We start from the raw sequence: 23,260 nt of genomic DNA, 5'->3' as shown, positions 1-23,260 counted from the left end.
CTGGGCAAAGAACAAAGCAACCCATTAGGGAAAAGTTTAGGAGCTTTGGAGCCGTGTTTTGGTGTCCAGCGCACAGAGTGAAGCTGGATTACCACCCTAAGCTAGATAAAAGATTAAATCTGCATGTTGTAAGTTAATGATAAAAGTATTTTGACTAGAAGGAAAAGAACCTGTGCTAGGCATATGAGCAGCCCTCTAAAATTGTACAAAGGTTGCAAGCATCGGTGTCTCCACAGAAAAAAAAGGATTTCCTATAGCTTCTTGAAACAGTCTCTGATAATAAAATTTCCTCACCTCCAGTGCTGTTAGCAGGAAGTCATACAGTCCTCCTTGATTAGTGGGGTCCATCAAGTCTCTGATCAGATGGATCTCAGCTCCCAGGTGCTGGATTCTAGGGAAAAAAGAAAAGCTACAACTGGAACAAATCCCTGGGCACATGTTTGAAATCAGATTATGTAGAGAGGGAGGCACAGGTCTGGAAATCCATTGCTGATTCCCTGTGCATCACCCTAATCTTCAGGAGGCTGAGTCCTTGAAGCATCCTGCGTGACAGGATGTCAGTGAGGATGCCCAGCCTCTCTGATTCCACTCTTCTATCACCTACAGACAAGAAAGATGCCTGGCAATACAAATCTATATCACACAACGGTAGCAAAAATAAATAACAATAACATTAAAAAAAAAAAACTTCTGGATTTCAAGACTCAGCCCCAAGTTTAAACATTTCACTTTTTTTTTTTTTTTTTTTTTAACATTTACAATCATTCCTATACAGGAGAAGTCCAATTACCAGGTGGTCAGTATTCAAGACCTTTCTAGTCTCCAAACTGAACCACAGTGCCTCATTGAGAACAGAAAATTGAAGAGATTTCTCAACAGGTTATGAGGGCAGAGCAAGCAAGACACCAACTAGAAGTCAACCCTAAGCTTTTCACCCTCAAAACGGAGCGCAAAGTAATTTACCAGCCTTTCAGCAGCTCTTGCAAACCTCTTGAAAAAGATCCAGATAGGACTAGTGTCTGCTGGAAGGGCAGCAAGGTGAACACAACACCTTTCTTGCACATCTGCACTGGAGTTGATTTAAAGCCTGTTGTCTTAAGATTTTTCCTTCATGTCTCTCTCAGTCTATGAATGCATCAACAATTGGCCTTCAAAGACCACATATTCCTGTTTTCTATGATAATCTGGGATGCCAGTCAGACTGCATTTCTCACGACAACCCTGAACCACCCTCTTGGATAGGAGACAGCCAGTCCCCAACCACGTTAGGTCATGGCCAACACCATCAGGCCACAGCTGGCAGATCATAGCGTGCAAGAACCCAAATACAGCTCAGGAAAAAAACACATTAATACACAACTAGTTTTTCTAATTAAAACTATTGGACCTGGAAACATGCCTGACTGAGGTAGCACACGACCATGGGACTGGGAAGTGAAAAGGTGCCACTTACTTAGCTCGCGACACAACGTACATCAGCAGGGGCAAGAGGTCGTCCATGGGGAGCTTGTAGTCCGTCTCCACCACCCGGGACACAGTGCTCTCGATCTCCTCGTACGTCTTCTGGAGGATCAGAAGCTTTTCACGGGGATCCACTGTGGTGCTGTCAGTGTGAAAACAGCTGGGTCAAAGATGCTACCTCTACGCGGGTCAAGGGATAAAGCAGTGGCACTTAAAAAAAATAGAAGACTCAGAGCAGACCTTCACACTACAAAAAAAGTCTGTCAATCGTCTTAAATGGCAACACCAAAAGGGAGTCAACAAGGCAGTGCCAGGAGGTATCACCACGGTGTAATGAGCTCCAGGTGGACCTTGAGCCTCCCCAGGTCCTGAGCACCATAATGCCAACCTCTCATTTTAGGTAGGACTAACCTGAGTCACTGTCCCTCAAATAAAATTTAAGCAGCATGGGACAAATCACTTTGGGCAGCTCTACCAAGGAAGTGTTCTCATACGGGAATAATACAGTTGTCATATCTATAAAGTTGGTTTTCCTGCCCATCACATCCTACAAAGGCACTCACCTGCACTGCCTTCCCCAGACAGGGGTCACAGTGGCTTCCCAAGGGGTCTCTCACCAGGACTAGCACACACAAGTACCCAAGGACTCCACCTGATACAGCTCTCAACACTTCTCTGCACTTTTATCTCCCTTCCCACAACCTCTAAGCCAAAAAAATCAAGCAGAGCTTCTAAAATTGAACTTGATTTTGCTAACTTTAATATCTTGGGACACCATACTGCCTGGATATCCCTCACCTAGCTCCATCTATGCGTCCAGAGCAATGGGTTATATCATGACCTGGCAGTCACAGACAGGCCCAATTTGTGAGGCATATTCACATGAGCAAACTCAATTTCAAAGCCAGATTTTATAAAGGATTTTTTTCTCAGCAAAATTATATGGAGATATTTTCCAGGTGAGGATTGCTTTTAAACACTTTAGATATTGTCTTGACACTTCTGGAGGGAAAGAAAATTTCTACAAAAGATACATTATAGATTCAGCTGAATAAATGTCAAATAGTTTTTCTTTCAACAACCTTGCAGGCTGAACCACATATGCTGTTGTAAGCAGGTGTGTTGTTATGGCACCTCCCAGAATATGGAAAAACCCCATCAGCTCTGACTGTCAGTAGGTTAAGGCTGGTGACTTACATCAGCTTCTGCAAGCACTCCGTGGCAGACAGGAAACACTTGTCTTTGATGAGGGACCGCCTCTGAAAAGGAGACAAAGAATTGTGCCTCTGGATGAGCATCTCCTCAAGAGCCACCCCATGGCTCCTCAGTGCTGGGCACAAAACTAGCGTATTTGCTGCCCACTGAGGGCAAAATAAAGCTCTTGTAGACAGTGCTGCACTGTTGAGATTGGAACTGTAGACATCCAAGTGCGTTCAAACTTAGATGTCTTCGAAAATACACTGAGCAAATATTCCCACCCAGAAATACTGATATGCAGTAGTTACAGGCCATAACTAATCATCACATGTCATTTAGGATTTCTGAGTGCAGTGCAGGGTCTCTGGGCTCACTCAGGTGAAGCTCAATCGTTGGCCAACACGTTGGAACCCCAATGATATGACAGAGGTGCTAACTCTTACCTGGTTGGTGGTCAAGGTGAGATCTTTCAGAGGCCAAAGGTGTCTGAAAGGAGATGACAGAAAAAAAGGTTTAGAAGGCAGATGTCCATGTCTTAACTCCACCCTAAGTCAGTCTTGACTGTTCAAATCTCTTCGCTCAAGGTGATGCAGAAGTCACGGTGGTGCACGAGGCTGAGTTCTCTACTCTTATTACATGGCTACGGGAGAAAAAATAGGTCGGTCATTGACCTGAAATTAGGGTTCGTTTCACCAGCAGATGCTCCTGTAATAATCCATGGAGAGCTTTGGCACTTTCAGGTGAAAATCTTCTCCCTGGGTCTAGACTGAATCACATTGGGACTCTGGGTGTCTTGCTACACCACTTAGACCATTGAGCAGCAGATGACACAGTTTTAGAAAACCTCACATGTCTCTTGAGTCTGAGTCATTAAGTCATTAGTCTTCACATAACACTTCCAAAGATGGATTTCACTGAAGGAATAGGTGAAGATATGCCTGTCTCCACAGCCTTTCCCCTGTCTCGAGACTGTGTGCCCATGCGGCAGGTACCATTTGGTGGTCTACACTCCTTTCTGAGACACATCTATAAATTATATCCTATTATTTCCAAGTTGGAGGAAACCATTTATTTGGTGAGTTAGAAATGAAGAGTTTTGCTAAAGTAAAAATAGCACAGCTAATAGCAGCTTTCCACTAGTCAACGTTGTCCTTCCAGACAGCAGTGCAGGCACTCCATGATGGGACTTCCTCCAGCAGGCTAGGGAAGACTTCAATTCCTTCCCCCCCAATGCCATCAAACCTTCCCTGGCTGCCAGCTTCCCAGCTGATATCAGAGTGTATCCTGAGATGAAAAAAAGCCACTTACTTCTGTACATCCAGAAACTCTAGCAGCTTGATGTCAGGAAACAGACTTAGGTCCACAATCCCTTGACAGTAGAGGTCATCTTCTCTTTCATGGTAGAGCATGTAGAGCATGAAAAGCTCAGGGTAGAAGCAGGGCAAGATCAATGGCAGGACCACACTGCAAGCCTTCTGGTCACTACAGCAGAGACAAGCACAGCTGAGTCCTGTTGGGACTTAGGTCCCCCCAAAATATTCCTAACATCCTATTCTAGGAACATTATGTCTTCTGCCTTCTCTGCCATGTTTCCTGCGGCACACTCCCTGTTTCCAAGCCTGCTTTTTTCCCCGGTGATGGTATGGAAGGCTCCTGCAGCTAATGTGAAGCATGTGGTGGTGCTGGGACTGCTGTCCTGCACACAACCAGCCCAACAGTTGGTGTGGGTTATCTCACAGGGCTGCATCCCACCTGCCTCCAACTACCCACACCTTTATTCTGCTACAGAACACGATTAGAAGAAGCTGCTGCTCTGCTACAAGCAAAAAGTCTGAAAACTCTGAGCTCTTAAAAAAACGTGTGAGATGTAAACCTGTGTCAAATGCAATCACTTTAGCATTTAATACATTTTAGAAAACACCTCTAGGCTTAAGCAGCCTGAAGTTAAACAGCCAGTGGTGACACCTACCTTGTCTCTCCATCCACACACTTAGCAGGCATTTGGCCTTTCTGTTCCAGTGCCAGATGGAGCAAACCCCTGGAAGAGAAGCAGAGCTAAGTTTTATTTCTCTGAAGGCATGTTTTGTATTGTAGGCATCCTGGTTTGTTCTACATTGAAATCCCTGATTAATAGAGCTTGATAGAATGATCTCTGGCTCCAGGAGCTCTATCAACAAACCAAACCTCACAGTTTGAGGGCATTCTCCATTACTAGCAGCAGATGCCAGAAATGAACGAGTGCTTCACAATATCTGTATGCCTTCTGAAAATTAGGGCAATCAATCCAAAGATCCTAACTGTGGTCTTCATTGAGCTCCTTGTATTCTCACTTAAAAAACATGAGGTTTCAGGACCTGTCACACCAGCCAATTCTTTAATCTATCTATGAACGTTCGAGGATGCTCTACTCTGAAAAAGTAGCTTGGGTTTGTCTTGATATTTCCAAACCAGACTGCTTAATGCTGAAAAGGGCTAAGGAGAGGTTGCTTGTTTTTGACACAGAAGCATCAGTCTAGGAGACGTAGCCAGAGGGACCCTGGCTAAGCTCCCCACACTACACCAGAACGGTCTTGAGATACAAAGCAAGCTTTCCAAGCACCAAGCTCAGATGAAGGTTCACATGAACCAATGCTTAGGTTGGCAGCCCTGTTGTGCTGCTCACAAACACAGCCCAAATCCCTCCACTTCGCCCTCTTTCACAACACAGACACACAGCAGATGAAGTGAATCAAGTCTGACTCATTCCCATCAGCTGTGCTGGTGTTTTCAGACTGCCCCAGGAGGGAGAACTCTTCATGGCAGGGCTGGCAGCCTTCCTCAAGTACACAAGGCTGATAACAACAAAGCTTTTATCCAGCCTCCTCATTTTAAGGCAATATCTTCCCCAAGTGCAGTTAGAGGCAGAGCTCCCCACCTTTGCCTACTGTGGCATTTCTTATATCTCCTGCTAAACAGATATTCAAGCAGCAACAGAACCTCAATCATGCCTTTGATCCCATCCTTATGTACCCATGGGCACAACCACCTGGCTGAACAACCTCAGTTTGGAGTTTCTACCTGCTCCAGCCCAGCCTCAGCAATGCACTCAGGCTGCACATTGCCTCCAGTTGAGTTGAGGCATGCTAAGCTTAAATTCTTTTTCATTCAGTTATCGATATTGATCACCATTGTTGCATGCTTTGATTTACTTTCCTGAACAATGGACATGACATACTTCCTAGGTCCATAAGAGCTTAGTTACTACAAATACCTCTATCCAACACAGTTTTGAATCAAGTCTCCCCCCCCAGGAAAAAAACAAACAAACAACAAAAAAAACAGTGTGAAATAAAGCAACAATGACATGAAAGAATTATCCCAACAGTCTTCTTAACATACCCGTTAGAAAGGCCTCAGATTTCTTTACTTACTGGTAAAACTCCCATATTTTTTTCGCATAGTACTTGACTTCCTCTTGTGCCATAGTCAGCAAGTGTCTGTTGGCCCCAATCCCAGAATATGTTGCCTGAAAAGCTATTGTCAAGGCCTTCAGCAGCTTTCCCAGTGGATGCAGAGAAGACTTCAACGCCTGCATGATAAAGGAAAATTAAGTTTTACAAGTCCGCCTTTGCCACGAGCAGAGGAGAACACTTAAAGGCAATCCAACCTTCTCTTGTCAGCAGAGGAGAACAAGCCTAGAGGTAATCACCTATAATTTTGGTCTATTTGAACTGCCAAGAGCCCATTCTCCTCCCATTGTCAGAAAGAAATGTGCTTAGTAGAACTTGCTGCTCTGATGATCTTTGCTGTGATAAGCAAGAGAGAGCAAAGGATGCTCCAGGGTAAGGCTGAGTGCAAAACAACTTTGAGTGCATGGAAGTTGATTAATCATTTCCAGCAGCTGGTTATTCCCTGACACAGCTTGAGAACGGAGAGTAAAGCGTTATCAGCACTTTCCTGGCCTGTATAGCTGTACACAATATATCCAAAAGGCATGCAAGAAAGCCCTCCTCTTCACAAAGATATTCACACATTTTAGACAAGACTTTTGAAGTCATTGGCTGTATTGTACGTGCTAACAGAAAGCAAGTTTCTCTGACCTTTGTTCACGTCTGATGGACAGACATAGCTCACTGGGATTTTAAACCTTACCTTCTCTAAATAACGCTGTAGTGACTCCAGTTCCTTGAGGTGGACAAGCTCTTCAAGAATATCTTCTATTTTCCAGGAGACATCCTCAGTCCCCCTGGAAAATTAAGAGGTGAGAATGAAAAGCTGTGTAGGAAAGCTTTAGGATAAATCCCAGCTGGTCTTGCAGGTGGATACCAAGGGGGCAGTAAGACTATTAGAACAAAAGAATTCTGCTGTACCCTTTTATATGGAAATGCACCACCTTATAGCAGCTGCAGTCACCTAAAACTCATCACCCTCAGGTCCCCTCACAGCCAGCCTGAGTTGCATCCTGCACACGCTCATCTAATCTTTTTGAGACATTTTCTTCAGGGAAAATGAGTTCAGCCTGAATCTGCTGACAATGTCAGGTAGGTCTGCTTTAACTAGCAGAGGAGCCAGCGATGACTGATCCACATGCAGATGTCTACATTTAATCACATGAATCCCACCCAAATATTCATACAGGGGAATCAGCCTCAAGAGCACAATAATACATACAGACTTAAAAGACATCCTCCTCCAAGAGATAGTGTCATGGACAGGAAAAATGGGATAATTCTTGGGTTTATAGCTTCAATGCAAGGCAGACTCAATGTAAGTTGAATGGTTTACTCAAACATAAACCACTCTCCTCTCTACACAGACGGGCTCCTCAGTTGCCACAAGGGCACATAATATTCCTACCTGTGGCAGAAGAGGTACTCCTGAGATTTCCGCAGCTCTTTGCTTGTTTGTATGTGGAACCCTGTAAAAGACTCTTCTGTTTCTTCTTTGCAGCCGGAATGGATGAACTCCAGGAACTGGTCGTAGATTCCCTTCCACCTCTTCTCTACTGGGAATTCCTTGAGGCCCAGCTGACTGCAGAACAAGAATGGTGTTAGGCTTCTATACACCCCTCCGTATATATATTTCTGACTTCACTTTCAAACACGGGAGGTTCTCCATAATCAGATATCAACATAAGAACTATGGAAGCAGAGAAGTCAGTAGTGCCTAGCCGGTGAGTCAGAAAAAGCAACTCAAGTCTATTTGCCTGGCAATGAGATACTTTGGGTCAAGAAAAACTAATTCCCCGTGCATGGAATGCCAATAGTCTTAGACTTTGCTGATGAATTGATCACAGGTTTTCTGTTCCACTTATGGATATTTCTGAAGATAGAAAGACTATTTAATTCAACTGAAAGCCTGCAGAAAAGACAGATAGCAAAGAGACAGTTGAGCGACCACCACCAGCAGCTATTGATGTCTGAAAAGCACAAGAAATAGGAGGTGTTTCTGCAATATAAAAGCTCTGCTGGACTGGAAGTGCTTTGAGGAGAAAAGATGAAGAAATTGAACAGGATTTTGCAAGAAGAATTTGCCTCAGAGGACAGGTAGCTCTTTTTCCACAGGGACTCCCTCGTTTAGGTTAAAAGCCAGGCTGGCAGCCAGAGCATCCCTCTGTGGGGCTCAGACCCAAGTTTAAGAGTCTGTACTGAAGAATGTGGCCCAACAGCTTCAACTCAATTGCTCCTGTCCTGCACTGGCACCACTGCCTGCATGCTCTGATCCTGGCTCCACACCTTCCTCCCCATAGAGCACAACCCAACCCAAGCCCTTCAGAGCTTCACGTGCTATGCTTCACTCCTTGATTTTTGGTAGCTTTCCTCTCTCTAAACTATCAATTAGTAATATTTGGATAGCAGCACAGAGGGTCAGGAAAGGAGCAAGTGATATATTTCAGCAACCCAGCTTTGTCTGTGTAGCTTCAGACCTGTGTGTATACACAGAAAGGCATGCACACACACATGAACAAATTACTCAAAACATTCAGCTTCCAAAACTCTCTCCAGCTTGAGGATGGGAGCACCTCTGGGTGGCCAGTGGCAGGACAGGAAAAGAACATCTGGTTTCTGCTTCCCTTTAATTAAGATTAAAGGACAAGCTCGGCTCTCCTTTCTTCCTTCTCCCCTTGTATAAACACTAGTTTTCAGACCAGCTCTTTTAGGCAAGGATTGCTTTCGTCCCTGAAGGGACTGGTCCAGTGCTCTTCCAGGTATTGTCAAAACACAAATCACAACCCAAGAAGTAGGCTGGTTTTGCTCACGTTTTGGTTATCCTCTCATCCGGCTGTTCGTTCGACGTATTCAGGATGCCTTGTGTCTGCAGGCCTTGCCCTGATTTGTTAGTAAAGGTTCCCTCCAGGATGAAACCATTGGCAAAGGACAGCTTTCCCTGCAACAGAGAAATACAGGGTTATTCTGCCAAGATCTCATTAGCGAGAGGAAACAAGCTGGACCGAGATCGCAAATTCTCTTTTCAGCAGAGCCAGCTCCTGAAATGGTGACTAAGAACAACTTTCAGCACTGAAGTGCACATTTGCAGCATCCAAAACAATAGCATCATTAAGGTAGTGATCATTGGAGACAATACATCTCTGTTGTTGAGTGACATGTAGCATTTTGGAGGGTGAAGACATCACTGAGTAAGACTCTTGCATTATATTTTACAACAAGTAGCCAATATCTTTTTTTACATTGTAAAATTAAAACACATGAAACTGTAATTTCTCCTCTATTTTTCCTCTGCTTGTTAAAACCACAAACAAGTTTGGCCTCATGGGTAGAGGGAAACATATGATATTCACCACAAAAGCTTTCAAAACGCTCTCTGCTACCAAGAAAAACCTTAAATTCTCTGGGGCAAATATGGGAGAAGACAGGCAGTAGCTTTATTCAAACTTAAAAGGTTTTAATTAAACCAAATCCAAAGTTAAACAATATCGTAATTAATCTGGCTTCCAATGCAAGACTGAAATCCTTACTGCTCATAGCAGGAAGCATTCTGTCTTGAGATAATGAGCACATTTTTCTAAACTAACCACCAAACTAAACATTAATTTTGGAGGGAGCTGCATCTAAAAACTAGGAGCTGCTTCTGCAAATTCACCCCAACACCTCTGGCTGAAGATTATGACACAAGCACTTCCTCCCATGACAAGTCAGTAAATGACGGGGCTAATTTGCAATTGCTACCCTCACCGAGTATCTATTTTGACATCAACTCAGTCTGATTTGACCACACACATCCCGTCAAACTTGCCACGTGTTTCTGTAACAAGCCAGAGGACTAGTTTTCCCTGCAACAGGGCACTTGATGAGCACTTTAACCAGATATTTCAGTTAAAGATTAACTGAAAAATGCCGAACATGTCAGTTCACTAGCCAGATTGTAAAATTAAGCTTCCAAGATCCTTCAGCTATGTTAACATGTGGGTTATGCTAGCAGAGCACTGGTACTGCAGCTCTGTTTTCTTCATGCATCATTTCCTGTGCTCCCAAGCCACTACAAAGGCAAAAAACATTTGTTCTAAGAATACAGAAACATCCTAGCTGCAGCTGTGAAGTGCAGCCAAATATCTCCCACAAACAACAAAAATAATAATAATAAATAATAAAAAAAAAAAAAACACAACAAAGCCTTGTGTAAAAAGAAAAAACAAAACAACTAAAGCCTTCATCCTCCTGCCTCTTGAAATCTCTCAGCTGCAGCCTTCCTTCTGTGAATGAAAAAGATAACAAGAGGAGGCAGGGAATAACAGGAAAACGTTATTTTTTGGAGGGATGGGGTATGGGACTTTGAAAAATCTATTGGCCTTTTAGAAAGCAAGCAACCATATGGATAGGGAGAGATGAAGTACATGCTCACCTTTCCAACAAAGGTTAGGTCTTCTGTGAAGTTTCCTTCGTAGACCGAGTCATCTTCCAAGAGCAGAATCCCAGAACCCTTCATTTAAAAAGCACAAGCAATGAATTCATGACACTAACACCCTCCCTACTCCAGTTCATCTAGAAACAGCCACTGGCTCAGACTATTTATGGGCTGCAGGTTCCGAATACCTTTATGAAAGCCCAACATATCATCTGAAATGCTCAAGAGGAAAGCAAGGAGGTGTTTTAGAGACAGCCCATTAGGCATCCCAGCATGGAGGAGACATACACGGTAGTCAGGTGGTTTTAACTGACAGTAATATTACATTTATTTCCTTAGAACAAGGAAGAAATAGCAGCTTCCTACTCTATGAGTGGTCACCTAGAGCTGTGATATGGATCAAATTCATGACCCTCCTGATCCTATGACCTCCTGGTGACTGTAGCCAGTTGTGTCATTCTTTGTAAGAGAAAAGAGGAAGACAGCTGCCGTGGAGAATTAGATTTGTCCCTTGCTTTGCAGTCAACGGGGCTTTAATGAGCTGTTCCTAAGCACTCATGAAATGACTCTCTCCATTACTTCCCAACTCCCAAGGCTGCTTACAGTAGCACGCATTTCAGAGGAAGAGCACCAAAATGCAGAATAGACACAGAATCATTTCTGCCAGTGGGGTAAGATTCTTCTCACTGGGGCTTGGCCCAAGGTTTGAGCCCAAAGGTTTATACATACCCACACCAGCCAGAAAATGTGGTCACTTTTAGAGTTGTAACACATTTTCCACTGGAACGGTTTTCTTGATGGAAAGTGCCCTTTTTTGGCAAAAATAAAAGGTTTCCACGGGAAGCTTCTTGGCCATACCAATTTTCCACTAGGAAAACTGAAGCGATTGCTCCCACCCGGAAGCCTTCTGAAGTTAAAGGAGCCTTTGGCAGCTGGCAGACCAAAAGCCAGCTTTATTTTGGTTCCCTGCAGATGGAACTGTTATGGAAAGCCCTTCCAACAGAGTTTCCATGCTAAACATTTTGTTCTAATTCGGTGTGAGGGGAGGGGGTTGTTTGTTTTTTTTTTTTTAAGTGCGTATTTTTCATGAGAAGAAATGTTTTTATTTCCAAGCCAGCTCTCCTATGCCAGTCCCTTTTGCTTTCTACAGCAACATCTAAATTTTCAATGAACTGGAAAGACAGCTGAGCATAGGTAAGCTCACATTGGCAAGGTAAAGACTTGATGATATCCAAGACAGGCATAGCATTGCATATACTAGCACAGCACTTCACATGAGTTTTGTTCTATACTCGTGACCTGATGGTCAATTGAACAGCAAAGCTTACAAAGTGTCTTAGCATTAGCAAGGAGAAAAGAGTCTCCCACATAGTTCCTACCTGTACCTTGTGAAGGTGGTAAGAAATGGAAGATTTCATCTAGGCTTTGTTCTTCAAAAATGTTATTGTGGTAAAATATGAAGGCTTAAGTTTTCTTGCCTTCTATTTTCCCTCAGAGATTAATTATGAAGGGAAATCTTAATCTTGTCCTCAATGGGGGAATTCCATGTCCCACCAACACCTAGAGTCCACTGAAAACAGATACTTACCACCATTTTGTCAGCATGAAATGTCCTTTGATAGCAGACACCCGACTGGGTGACTACAATGCCTTGTCCATGTTTGTGATCATCGAGCCATGTCCCTATGTATCTCTCCCCTCTAGAATGCAGAAGAAAAAAAAATGTTTTCTATTATTTCACTACATTTTAGTCAATCTGATATATCACCTACTGAGGCTACGTTTACCTGATATAGTGCTCCACATAGCATAAAAGCCAGACTTACTGCACAAACCCAACTCTGCAATTCTCCAGGAGTTCAGGCCTTATAGCAGAGGCTGAACACATTATTCCTTCCCAATTCTCCCTGTCAAAACATGAGGCTTTCCCTGTGCTAATAGAGGGGGAAAACTCCCAGGCACCTACAGGCATTGCTGATCTATACACCACCTTTACCTGTCTTTGTCTTCCCAGACTCCGTATCCATTCTTCTTGTCATTTTCCCACTGTCCCGTGTATTTAAATGGATGCTCAGCTGAGTGGTTCTCCAGTATCCCAAACCCTTGACGCACGTTGTCTTTGAAGTAGCCTTTGTAGACCATATCGTTCCCATATCTGCAGGGAGAGATACAGAGAGAGTCTGTAGATTCTGTGCCTATTTGATAGCTCCTATTGGAGCAGCAAGACAGAAAAATGAGTACATTGGGCACTTCTGCCTGCTAAATATTGCACATATTTGACTGATGACTCTGGAACCTCTAGTTGTTCACTATTAGGAACATGCATGGTGCAAGCTAATCACTTAGCAGATAGCTTTCAACATAACCTGAGCATACAACACGTAGGGTTTGCAGTTGTCCTCTGAGAGGCTACTCAGCGCTTGACCTCTTGCCAACCAGATCCCAGTGACAACAGGTTAATCCAGGGTGGGAGTAGATCCGATCAAGCAGGAAGACAGATCTGCCTTCACCTTTCTTTGCCCACCCCTTCTGCTGCTGTTTCTGGCCTTCTAAATTGAAGGGGGATGGAAGGTAAGGCTGGGACACTGCCATATGCCCACAATAGGGTGCTTTTCAGGCCAGAGTCCATCTAACTAAATCCCCAGAGCACCACTTTGAGACACAATTGTGCAAATGATTCTTCCCAGAAGCATCTGGCACTCCACTTCCTAAATTAAGCTCTGGGTTTAAGCTCAGAATTTGAGTGAGCAAGAGGAGCAAACTGGGGGAAGCAGTCCACTTCAGGATAATGGTTATGATTACCAGACCAACGATCCAATCCACCATTAAGGAAACTGCTCTACATAAGGTTTAGGTCAGACAGCATGGCCAGCTAAGAGAGTGCTGTGTGCTTCTCCAAGCCTGTCCAGGGCTGATGGCACACCATGCACTCTCTACTCTCAACCACAAGCATAAATATCCAACAACATCCTCACGAAAAGGACACAATAGTTACAATGGTTATAGCTTGTTGGGAAGCTATAACCATCTTTAACCAGAGTCCATCTTTGGGTTTTACTTACTCACAGATTCCATAGCCTCTCATCTTGCCCTCATACCAGTGGCATTTGTAGCAGTCATACCGGTCTTCAGATCGGCGAGGGACAAGGCATATTCCAAACCTACAGGGTGCATATGGTGGAGGTCAGCACGACAACGAGACTCAGTTGTATTGGATAAGATTTAAAAACTAAGGGCCTGCTGGAGTGATTAAAATGTCTGGGGCCAGTTTTACTTCTGACATTAATGAAATGTTTTCTTAACCCCAACACTAAGTATTTGAGACGTTTTATCCCTTTAAAATATAGCCTATTCTGGAAATCATTTAGAAATATGAAATCTAAAAGTCTTATTTTTCTCAAATTTGTTGAAAATAATGTTTGAATTTCATACTATGTTTTCCTTCCCTCTGAAAAAATCTGATTTAAGAGAGATTTTTAAAAGATATCCAAAACAGATTTTCCAAGGTATTTTATATGAAAGAATTCACCTAGATTTGGAGATCAAAGGTGAGATTCATCCAATCAAATGGACATGTCTGCATCTGAACAGGTCATCTGCACACTCTCCCTTTTTTGTATTCACTGTCAATCCACTCATTAAGTTACAACTTACTGAGCCTAATACAGGGGGCCAGAACAGGTCAAATAAATTGGGCTCTAACAGTGAATAGAGCCCCTAGGCAAGATAACCAGCATCTCTGTACCTCTAAGAGGAACTATACCTTAGCTTGCTTTGAAAGCAAAAAATGTCTTAAGATTTTTGTTTAAGGCTTACCCGTGCTCCAAGCCTTCTTTGAAATCTCCAACGTGGTTGCGTCCATCACGCCACTTCACTGTCCCCCTGCAATTTGAAGGGAGTGTTACACAAGTACGATCACCAGCGATGTACAGAGCTGCAACAGAAGTTATCAATATCCTAGAGACTGCTAACACCAGAATGTTTCCTCAGAGGACAACGAGAGGGAGAGTTCTATGGGCATCTCTGGGATCTTGGATTGCATCGAAGGGTTTGATACCGTAAGGGTTTCATGTCCTGGAATGGGCTGGAAGAATCTTTTTTTCCAAATTCTTTTATCTCAAAATCATTTTGTAGAGTTGCTGGGTCATTCATTTATGACAGTGCACATGATTCTTTTTTAATTGAAGCAGAGCACATGATTAAGCCAGTTGAAGTTCCAGCAGGGCACATCCCTGTAGGTAAGTTAATGACACCACAGCCCAGAAATTCATTCATTCTACCAGGCACAATGAAAACAAAAGAGATGAGTACTGGCCTAAAGGGATTGTATCTTTCCATCTGTTTTGTGCTGGGGTTGTAGAAATGATTACACAAGGTAACAATGCAACGATGAGACTGGAACTGTCACAGCAATGCAATGGTCAAATTATTGCACAACCTTGCCCAGCTGTGAATGAATTTCCTCCCTCTTCCTCTCCCACTCCACCCACACCCACTCACTGTTTTAACTCTTGCAACAGCCCAGACACAGCCAGTTTGCTACACGTCCCCAGCCAAAGACAGTGCAAGTTGGTGCAGTACCAAAAACCTGATGTGTTGTCTTGAAAACAACCTTGGTGAAAGTCAACACCTACACGTGACAGACTCTTTTTTGGGTTTTAAGATACAGGGAAGTGGTCAGATCCAATTAAGTGGATTTAAAATACATCTCCTTTTGCTTTGCTAATTTGAATGAAAGCAAAATAGAGCAAAACAAACAGAATGCCAGCTCCAGTCACGGGAATGGTTCAAGCAGGACTGTTTCTTTCCTCCACTTCAAGGCATCAGGAGTACTGGGACAAAAAGGCAAAGAGCTGGACAAGCCATCATGGCCAGATTTGCTCTTCTGTAACCCTGTATTAGTATCAAGTAATACAGGAGACCAGTTTTAGTGGTGGGAATGACAGCAAGCAACTGAAAGCCCAGGTATTATAAGCGCCAGAAGTCACTTAGTTCTGCCATGAGATTTTTGGGATGCCTCAGTCAAGTCACTTAATCTGAAGCAACGGAGGTAATTTCTTCATCACATTTCTTCCAACCCGAAGATAGGAGAAGGCAAAGAGTAACAAGCAGTGCTTGTCCCTCTGTGTCTGCACAGAGTGGGTTTCTAATCTCATTTTCTAATTTCATTGGGATAACTGCTGGGGAAGGTGGCAATGATGTGAGGGACTGCCTCAAACACAACCCTACTCCAAACACCTATTTAATGATGTTCTGAAGCAAGGCCCAAGCTCTTCCACAGAAAATTCAGGATCAAGCTTTTGTTTCTGGGTATTGTTGATTATTTTAAGGTTCTTTCAAACCAAATCTTGGCACCCTTTTTGCTTCAGTAGAAACGAACCATATATAAAAGTTGTATAAACTCAGGAAGTATTAAAATCCCATAGTAACTTTTTGTCTGACAAGGTTGGTAGTGTTTAATTTTTTTTTTTCATAAAAACATAGTCTGTGCTCTATATCCTTTGTCAAATAGATTTTGATTGGGACTGTTTAACTTTTCTTTTATAAATTGTTCCCTTTTGGCATAGCTAATTCTTAAATTTGGGTTGGGTTTAGTGAACAGTTCTCATGTACTCAAGAAATGCATTTAAGCATCTTTTGTATTTAATGAATTAAAAAAAAAAAAAACCTGATAATTGTTCAGTTGTTAAAATGCATTTTGATAGCATGGGAGAAAATGCCTCACTTCTCGCATGCAAAGTTTTTTGTTTTATTTTATTTTCCTTATCACAACGGTGAGATTTTATGCCTCAGGCAGAGATCCTGATAATAAGCACTGGCTCAACTCTGAGCCCTAATTACTGGCATAATTCAGTGCAGTGCCTCCAACGTGATCACTGCCACATTAAGGACAGCCTCTAAAATTTACTGCATAAATCAGTACCATTAGCAAGATATCTGCAATATGTAGATCATGTGGCAGGACTCATACTTTGACCAAGCCCTGAAAGCAAGCAACTATATCACAACTGCCCCCCAAATCTGTCCTCAACACCAGGTTTCCCTGTGGAAACAAGCGAGGCAGGAGCCAGAGAAGCAAGCACATCCCAGGAGATCACCAGCCCCCAGTCTGTGGTCCAGACCCTCGGCATGGGATGCACCACCCCACGTCCACAGCCATCTATACATCCTCCAGTGCTTCCACTGGATCCAAGCAGCACTACGTCAAGACATCAGGCCATCCTTGCATATTCCTGCTCAGGAAGAGGGCAGAAAAGGCTCCTTACTTGCCATGAGGCTTTCCCCAGTGCCACTCGCCCTCGTAGGATGCGCTTTTGAACTTGCTCTCCAGCCTGAAGACGTAGGTGAAGAAGCGGCAGGATGGGGGCTCGGTGCCTTCTCCAGTCTTACCCCACAAGGGGAAATCTCGCTTCCCATTCAAAGCCTGGCGGATGGCTTGGTTCAGCTTCCACTGCCAAACAGCCTGGGAAGAGAGGAAGAGGAGAGCTGAAGGTACAAGTGGAGAAAGCCAAATGGTCCACAGCAAGAGATACTCCAGGATAAGCAGGAAAAAGCCATGGGGCTCCCAATAATTCTGTGATGTTCTGAGCTGGTGGGTTATGGCCCACCTGTTCTGTTCCCTGCTCCACTTCCAGCACCCTGACCTCTAATATCTGCTGCTGAGTATCTGAGCCACCTCAGGAAGATATTGGTTCCATGAAGAGAAAGTTGTGCTACTTATTATTATGTTGAAACTAATCAAAAAAATAAATAAAAAAAAATGAGAGAGAGAGGAGAAATCACACAAAGGGTTTTGTCTGCATTTAAGCAGCTGCAGAGCCCACTAATCTGTCTTCTGATCAGGAAGCATAAATCCTGATGCTTACTGATATGTCAGCTTCCACTGACTAGCAAACATTTTGCTCCCACTACAGAGCTGTCATCCCTTCTATGCCATTTCCCTATTTCAAGGCTGTTCACACAATACTTTCAGGTGAAACAGAAAGGCCCTGACCGCTGCTAACCTTCATCTGTGGGTCTTTGGCAGAGAGAAAGAATGTTTCTTCTGGGGTTATAATGCGGAGTCCATACCTGCAAAACAAAAGACATTTCAGAGACTGAAAAAAATGTTTCTCAGTCAAACAGAAGCTCTTTTTTTCTTTTTTTTTTTTTCTTTTTTTCTCCAGAAGCTAATGTCACTTTGACAGCCAATTTTTTCCTTCTAGAGAAGTACTCGACTGTCAAGTCATCTTTGTTCTCTAGGTCTGCTACCCAAATCATTTTATTACTGATTTCAAGATGTCATGAAACACAAGCAATGCAAGCCCAAGCTGCTGTGATCCCACCTGAGAAGTGCTGCAATCATTCGCCTGTAGCCCAGAACCAACCCCACTAGGGAGAAAGGAACTGAGACAGAGTTTTGAACCATTATCTCAGTTCCACAATCAAGTAATTAAGTTGAAAACTTCCCCCCACACCTCCAAGAGGAGATTTTTTACTTACAGTCCTGGAGTTGATTTCTCCCTGCAGTTTTCATCTACCCACACAAGCTTCAGATCAAAGCTCTGAAAGCTGTTTCCCTGGAATAAAAGGGAGAAGATGTTATGTTGATGTAAACCCCTACACTTTGCCCTTGCTGTGTTAATTCATTGAACAGCAGAGCAAGATAGGCAGCACAGTAAATTCCCTCTCCCATAGTTCATGTATCTATCTCATATTATGATGACAGATCTCAGAAACCGAAAAAATGTAGGAGAAGGAAAAACATTCTCAGTTTATCACTTTAAAGTAGTGGTCCATAAATCCACAGCTCTACCACTGACAGAAACAGACCTTCTGTTCCAAGACACCTTTCAGAAGGTATTCATCTCTAGTAGAGTTTCTTCCCTATCGTATGGAAATGCTCCCAAATCATCCCTGACACAAGGCACGCTCTAATTCTGCTTATCTAGGATCTGGACTCAATGACACAGCCACAGAGTGGCCTATGAAGACATTTAAAGAGTTACCATTTTAATCAAGAAGGCAACAAAAATAAGAAATTGTTGAAAAAATAGCTAAAGACTGTGTTTAAATATTACATGCCCCTTCACTGTCTAAAGTCTGGGTACCTACATTACAGCCTTGGTCTGTAAGGATGTAGTTGAACCAGGTTGGGTACTGGCACCATGGAGTTCACCATGAGTTAATCACTGATGTATCTACCAGATTTGGGGAAAAAATGAAGGTTGGGATTCCCAACACCAGAGCTCTCATCAGCAGTTCCCTGCTCGCATCCCAAGACAACCAGTTCAATCCCAGTTCAGTTATGTCTCCACATACCCCAGTAACAGTCCCAGCAGCAGATGAGACGCAGTGGGTGGAAACCGTTGGCTGAACAGAGATGTCTACAATGTAGATATCTCCCCGTCAGACGGTTACCCTGGGCTCTCATCCCAGGGGCCAATGGAGTTGAGGGCATGATTCAACTCATCCCAGTTTTGGCACCTAAAACAGGCCAGAAGAACCGCGCCCAGGCAGCGCGTGCTCCTCTCCCCTGACTGCAAAGGGAGCCCGGGGGGATTTGCTCACAGCAAGATCACTGCAGAGCTAAGAAACCTGCTACGTGGAGCTGAACAAGATAATCACTACTCCATTTCCTGAGGCCTAGGCCCTGGCAGCCGAGCTGCCCGGCGTTATCACAAGGGCCCGTGTTTGAAGGAGGCTGTGGGATGTATCAGCTCACACGGCAGTCATGTGTTTAGGCACCTGGGGCACTGGCACATCACTAAAGGGAAAGCAGAGTGAGGTGCGTGTGAGGAGAGCCAGACTAGATTACAGGTGCCGTCAGTCAGATCAAGCCAAGCTGGACTTCGTTAACATACCGCAGAACAACTTTGAACAAGTGCTGTGTGCTCATCCCTGGCTGTAGACACTCCCTGACTGCTCCACGCCCTGGCCCCAAATCCCTGAAAAAGCCCCAAGAATACCTACAGCTTCTGCACACATGCCACTAGCAGAGTCAGCCACGGAACTTGGTATTTAGTCCTGTGCTCAAGTATTTGAAGTGTGAGAGTTTTGACCCATCAGGACTCCTCTGAATGAGCAAGGACAAAAATGAACAGATCTACACACAGGCATGGGCTTGGGTTATTAAAAAGGTGTCTGTGGTGGTTAGATAGTACACAATTACTGTAAAAAAAAGATTTGTGGATATTCCTCTATTCCTACACCCTAAGCTTTCTTCTCTTATTCTCCACTGCAAACCACAGGTGCATGGATCCAAGATAAGGTTTTGCACATATCCAAGCTCTGCTGCAGTTTCAGCATTACAAGAACATTAATTTTAGTGTCATTTATCTCTGCTGCCCTTCCAATCCCCCTGAAAGGCTGGAAAATTCACCTGAATTAAGACAAGGACATCATCAAAGAGCAAGATCCTGTCTGATCGATTTGTGCTGGCAGAGATGGGAAGATTTCTGCTATCCTCCAGCAGCCTCCTTTCAGGAACACACAGCATATCCTGCAAAAAGCACCACAAAGGTCAAGGTTGTGGAACAAGAGCATCAGGAAACACCAAAGTTAGAAGAGGACATCCAACTCAAGCCAACAGTTCCTGCAGAGGCCAGATACCTCTTGGCACAAACTGGCAGTGACAGCAGAACTGGACACAGTGTTCAACTTCTAAAGCAGCGAGCGGTCATAATGTTTCTTCAAGGTTTCCACATTGCCCTGCTGGTTTCCAAATGAAGCCCCAGATGCCTGATCCATATGAAATTTTCTCCATGGATAAGCAGATCTCCCAAGGAGCCCCTTGCCAATATACACAATATATCTGTGACTCACTGTGAATTTGTAGCCCAAGGATTTCCATAAGGTCTTGGTAAAACAAGCTTCATCCAGGACTTGGCTGATGAAGGACTCCAGCTTCACATATTCCTTGACAGCGCTGGTAACCACGTCCTTTTCAGAGCCCTGATAAAGGAAGGCAGGACTTGATCAATGCTTCAGGCATGGGTATGCAGGGCATCTACTCTTGGGGCTACAGCTACCCAAAACCCTCAGCAACTCCGAATTCGAAGGACTAATCAAGGTTAATCCTCCAAACCCTCCCAGCTCTAACATTATCCCTGCAGCCAGCAGAAGCGTGCAGCCTTAGGTCAGTTACTTGACCCTTGCAGGTCCTCTCCATGACGAGTAGCTCGGACTATGCTAGAGGATCCTCTCTTCATTGCTTTGGGACCTTCAGGTGGACTGTGCTCCACCAGTGCTGGTTAGCACCACTTTGGCCGTCCACTGGAAAGCATTTTCCTTCCAGCCTGCTTTGAATTCCCTCCCACCACCACCAAGCCCCTCAAGTTCTCCATAAGATGTTAACATGAGCCACATAAGTAACATCACACAAAGCCCCCTACCTCTTTGAGAACCTCGTTCAGCTTGGTGAGGAGCAGTATATATTGCTCGATGTGGTCCCGGATCGGTTTGTGAAGGACAGTGTATAAGGCCAGTGACATGGAGGTCTCAGAGGTGAAGTCCGTGAGGAATTGTTTCAGCACTGTCTTGTGGTGCTTCCAGGCTTCGCTGCAAGGTGACAAATTAAGACAAAGGCTCAGCAATCAGTCCTTCTACAAACTGCTGCTGCTCTGCTTTCTAAGCACTACAAGCTACCTCACTCCCAGAAAAGATATTAAAAGACTTCAAAGAGCAGGAGATCTTTCCTCATTGTCCTATTTTGGTGTGTTTGGTGTGCAAACATTTGCACACCAAACACACCAAAATAGGACAATGAGGAAAAAAGCTTCATTTGTTCCGTCTCTGGCCCAGCTGCTCTTGCAAATACGAATCACACCCACAGATGCATGGAATATGGCATAACTTCCATGATGGTTTGTGCACTGAATGACTCAGATATAGTGATTATAAATCCTCTCATGCTCTGCTCTCATGCTTTCATTTGCTGTTTTCCATGAGACTCTGACAATATCCGGAACCAGCAGTGTAAACTCCCTGCCAGGTTCCCACAAAATCCTTTCTCAGGTCCCACTCCTTCCCTGAACTCCCAAATTTATTGGATTCCTCTTTCCCAAATGTCTGAGTTGTGCCTACTACAAAGCAGATGGAGAGAGATCAGAAGGGGAAACCTTTCAGCAGCCACTCTGGTCGGTTCAGAAGAGAGCCAGCTGGACCATGACACAGAGCTCACTGCAAGATGCAGTGCTGCTCACTCTCATTTAGTATCTTAACCCATACAGTATCACTGTGTTCCTATCAGCCCTTAAAATACGCATTTTTCACTGACCTTTTGCTCTTTGTGGCATGTTCGAAGCCATGGACTACAACATAGTTGGCAAAAGTGACGAAATATCTGTTGGCAAGAAAAAACACACACACACGATCATGAGTTGAGTTAAAGATGCATGTTAGCTATGAGGTTTAAATGACAGAAGGAAGAAGATCATTTGAAAACGTGTCAGGTCCGCATTTTCAAGAGAGGCAAAGGCACAGCTACTGGACCTCCCACCTTGGCTTGCACCCTTTTTGTCCTCAGTGGCTTTAATATCTCATTGACTTTGCACTAGCAGTGTCTCAGGAGCTTTAAGTCTTCCCAGCTTTTAGCACAAGCATAAGTTGTGCAAAAAACCTTGGAAAGGATATCTACAAAGGCTGACCGTAAGAGATCAACTTCAGATGTATAAATTTCTACTGCTCGAAGTAAATCTACCAGGCCTACATTACTGGTGGCAAATTCAAGTCAAAGCGTCCGTGTCAATGTATCTGAACTCACACTAGAGGGAGATCGAGCTGTATTTTGTCAGCAAATACCATGTTTTCTTCCAGTAGTGGTTTCAGATAAATCAGATATTCTGTTCAGTCTAATTATCATTGATTACATTTTCAGTATTTACTACTGATTTTCAGAACCCTAAGCAGGGGCTTTGTTTACTCCTACATCACTGCAGGAAGGATGAGACATTAAGTTTGCACAGAGTGAGTCAGCAGCGGTGGGTAGGAACCAGCATTTTTTTTTTATTTTTTTTAAGGACATCCAACAAAAACAGACTTAATTTCAAAATGAGGGGAAAAGAGATCATCAGATAAGCTCCTCCTTTTCACCGGCTGAAACCTCAACACAAGTTTTCATCTCTTTTGTGCCTTTTTAAGACAAACCAATTCTAATTCACTGAATCAGGCTCCAAACGAACATACTCAGCTCCAAAGCCTGTTCACATAAAGGCAAAGTTTGTAGTGCATCACTTCCCAAAACGATGCTGTCAAAGTGAAAACAAAACAAAAAATAGTCCTTCCTCCTCCCTCTATCTGTGTAGCCATATACAAAACCAAGACTACTAGATGAACAACTATCTCCAAGAGCCAGAACGGCCATCTCCCAGTCCTGTGTGGGTGCCAAACCACCCAGATGGTACCAGCCCATCTAGGCAGAGCTTGGCAGTATTTGAGATGAACGAAGGACCAAACATCATCTGATCTTTACGTCACCTCAGGTGCCCATAGCCTGTTTGTCATGGTAGGACATCAACACACAGGTTACATGCACTCCAGTGGCTTTGGCAAACATTTACTTTGCATTGCAGACAGATGGGGAGCAGACATGTAATTAATTGTAGGAACAGCTATGGGGCAGTATGTTTTTCATATCATGTTACATCCATCACTTGCTATCATATCCCTTGCCAAAACCAAATAAACATGTCACAAACAGGTAATATGAACTGTGTCTGGTGACATCTCTTTCCTCATCCCCCCATCAGTCCTTTAAACCTTCTCGTGTAAACCTTCCCAT

General features: G+C 43.8%; 1 protein-coding gene across 9 annotated transcripts in view; it reads right to left on the bottom strand.

The window, feature by feature from the left end:
- Positions 1 to 23,260, bottom strand: part of ALS2CL (ALS2 C-terminal like) — a 60,539-nt gene that overhangs the window by 1,333 nt on the left and 35,946 nt on the right. For all 9 annotated transcript variants that reach the window (XM_068673189.1, XM_068673186.1, XM_068673192.1 and 6 more), the window contains exons 4-25: positions 21,758 to 21,823; positions 20,874 to 21,039; positions 20,305 to 20,433; positions 19,862 to 19,981; positions 17,983 to 18,059; positions 17,505 to 17,571; positions 16,767 to 16,963; positions 14,317 to 14,382; positions 13,563 to 13,661; positions 12,497 to 12,655; positions 12,089 to 12,200; positions 10,498 to 10,575; positions 8,897 to 9,024; positions 7,495 to 7,668; positions 6,790 to 6,883; positions 6,069 to 6,226; positions 4,628 to 4,696; positions 3,967 to 4,140; positions 3,102 to 3,144; positions 2,659 to 2,720; positions 1,454 to 1,603; positions 295 to 391 (exon numbers count right to left, since the gene is read on the bottom strand). In XM_068673189.1, coding sequence (XP_068529290.1) covers positions 295 to 391; positions 1,454 to 1,603; positions 2,659 to 2,720; positions 3,102 to 3,144; positions 3,967 to 4,140; positions 4,628 to 4,696; positions 6,069 to 6,226; positions 6,790 to 6,883; positions 7,495 to 7,668; positions 8,897 to 9,024; positions 10,498 to 10,575; positions 12,089 to 12,200; positions 12,497 to 12,655; positions 13,563 to 13,661; positions 14,317 to 14,382; positions 16,767 to 16,963; positions 17,505 to 17,571; positions 17,983 to 18,059; positions 19,862 to 19,981; positions 20,305 to 20,433; positions 20,874 to 21,039; positions 21,758 to 21,823 — 2,485 coding nt within the window. The remainder of the gene's footprint in view (positions 1 to 294; positions 392 to 1,453; positions 1,604 to 2,658; positions 2,721 to 3,101; positions 3,145 to 3,966; positions 4,141 to 4,627; positions 4,697 to 6,068; positions 6,227 to 6,789; positions 6,884 to 7,494; positions 7,669 to 8,896; positions 9,025 to 10,497; positions 10,576 to 12,088; positions 12,201 to 12,496; positions 12,656 to 13,562; positions 13,662 to 14,316; positions 14,383 to 16,766; positions 16,964 to 17,504; positions 17,572 to 17,982; positions 18,060 to 19,861; positions 19,982 to 20,304; positions 20,434 to 20,873; positions 21,040 to 21,757; positions 21,824 to 23,260) is intronic.

Source organism: Anas acuta, chromosome 2 (assembly GCF_963932015.1).
Source record: "Anas acuta chromosome 2, bAnaAcu1.1, whole genome shotgun sequence".
Classification (NCBI taxonomy): Eukaryota; Metazoa; Chordata; class Aves; order Anseriformes; family Anatidae; genus Anas; species Anas acuta.
The sequence above is the reverse complement of the archived record's forward strand: the minus strand, read 5'-3'. Positions and strand labels throughout refer to the sequence as shown.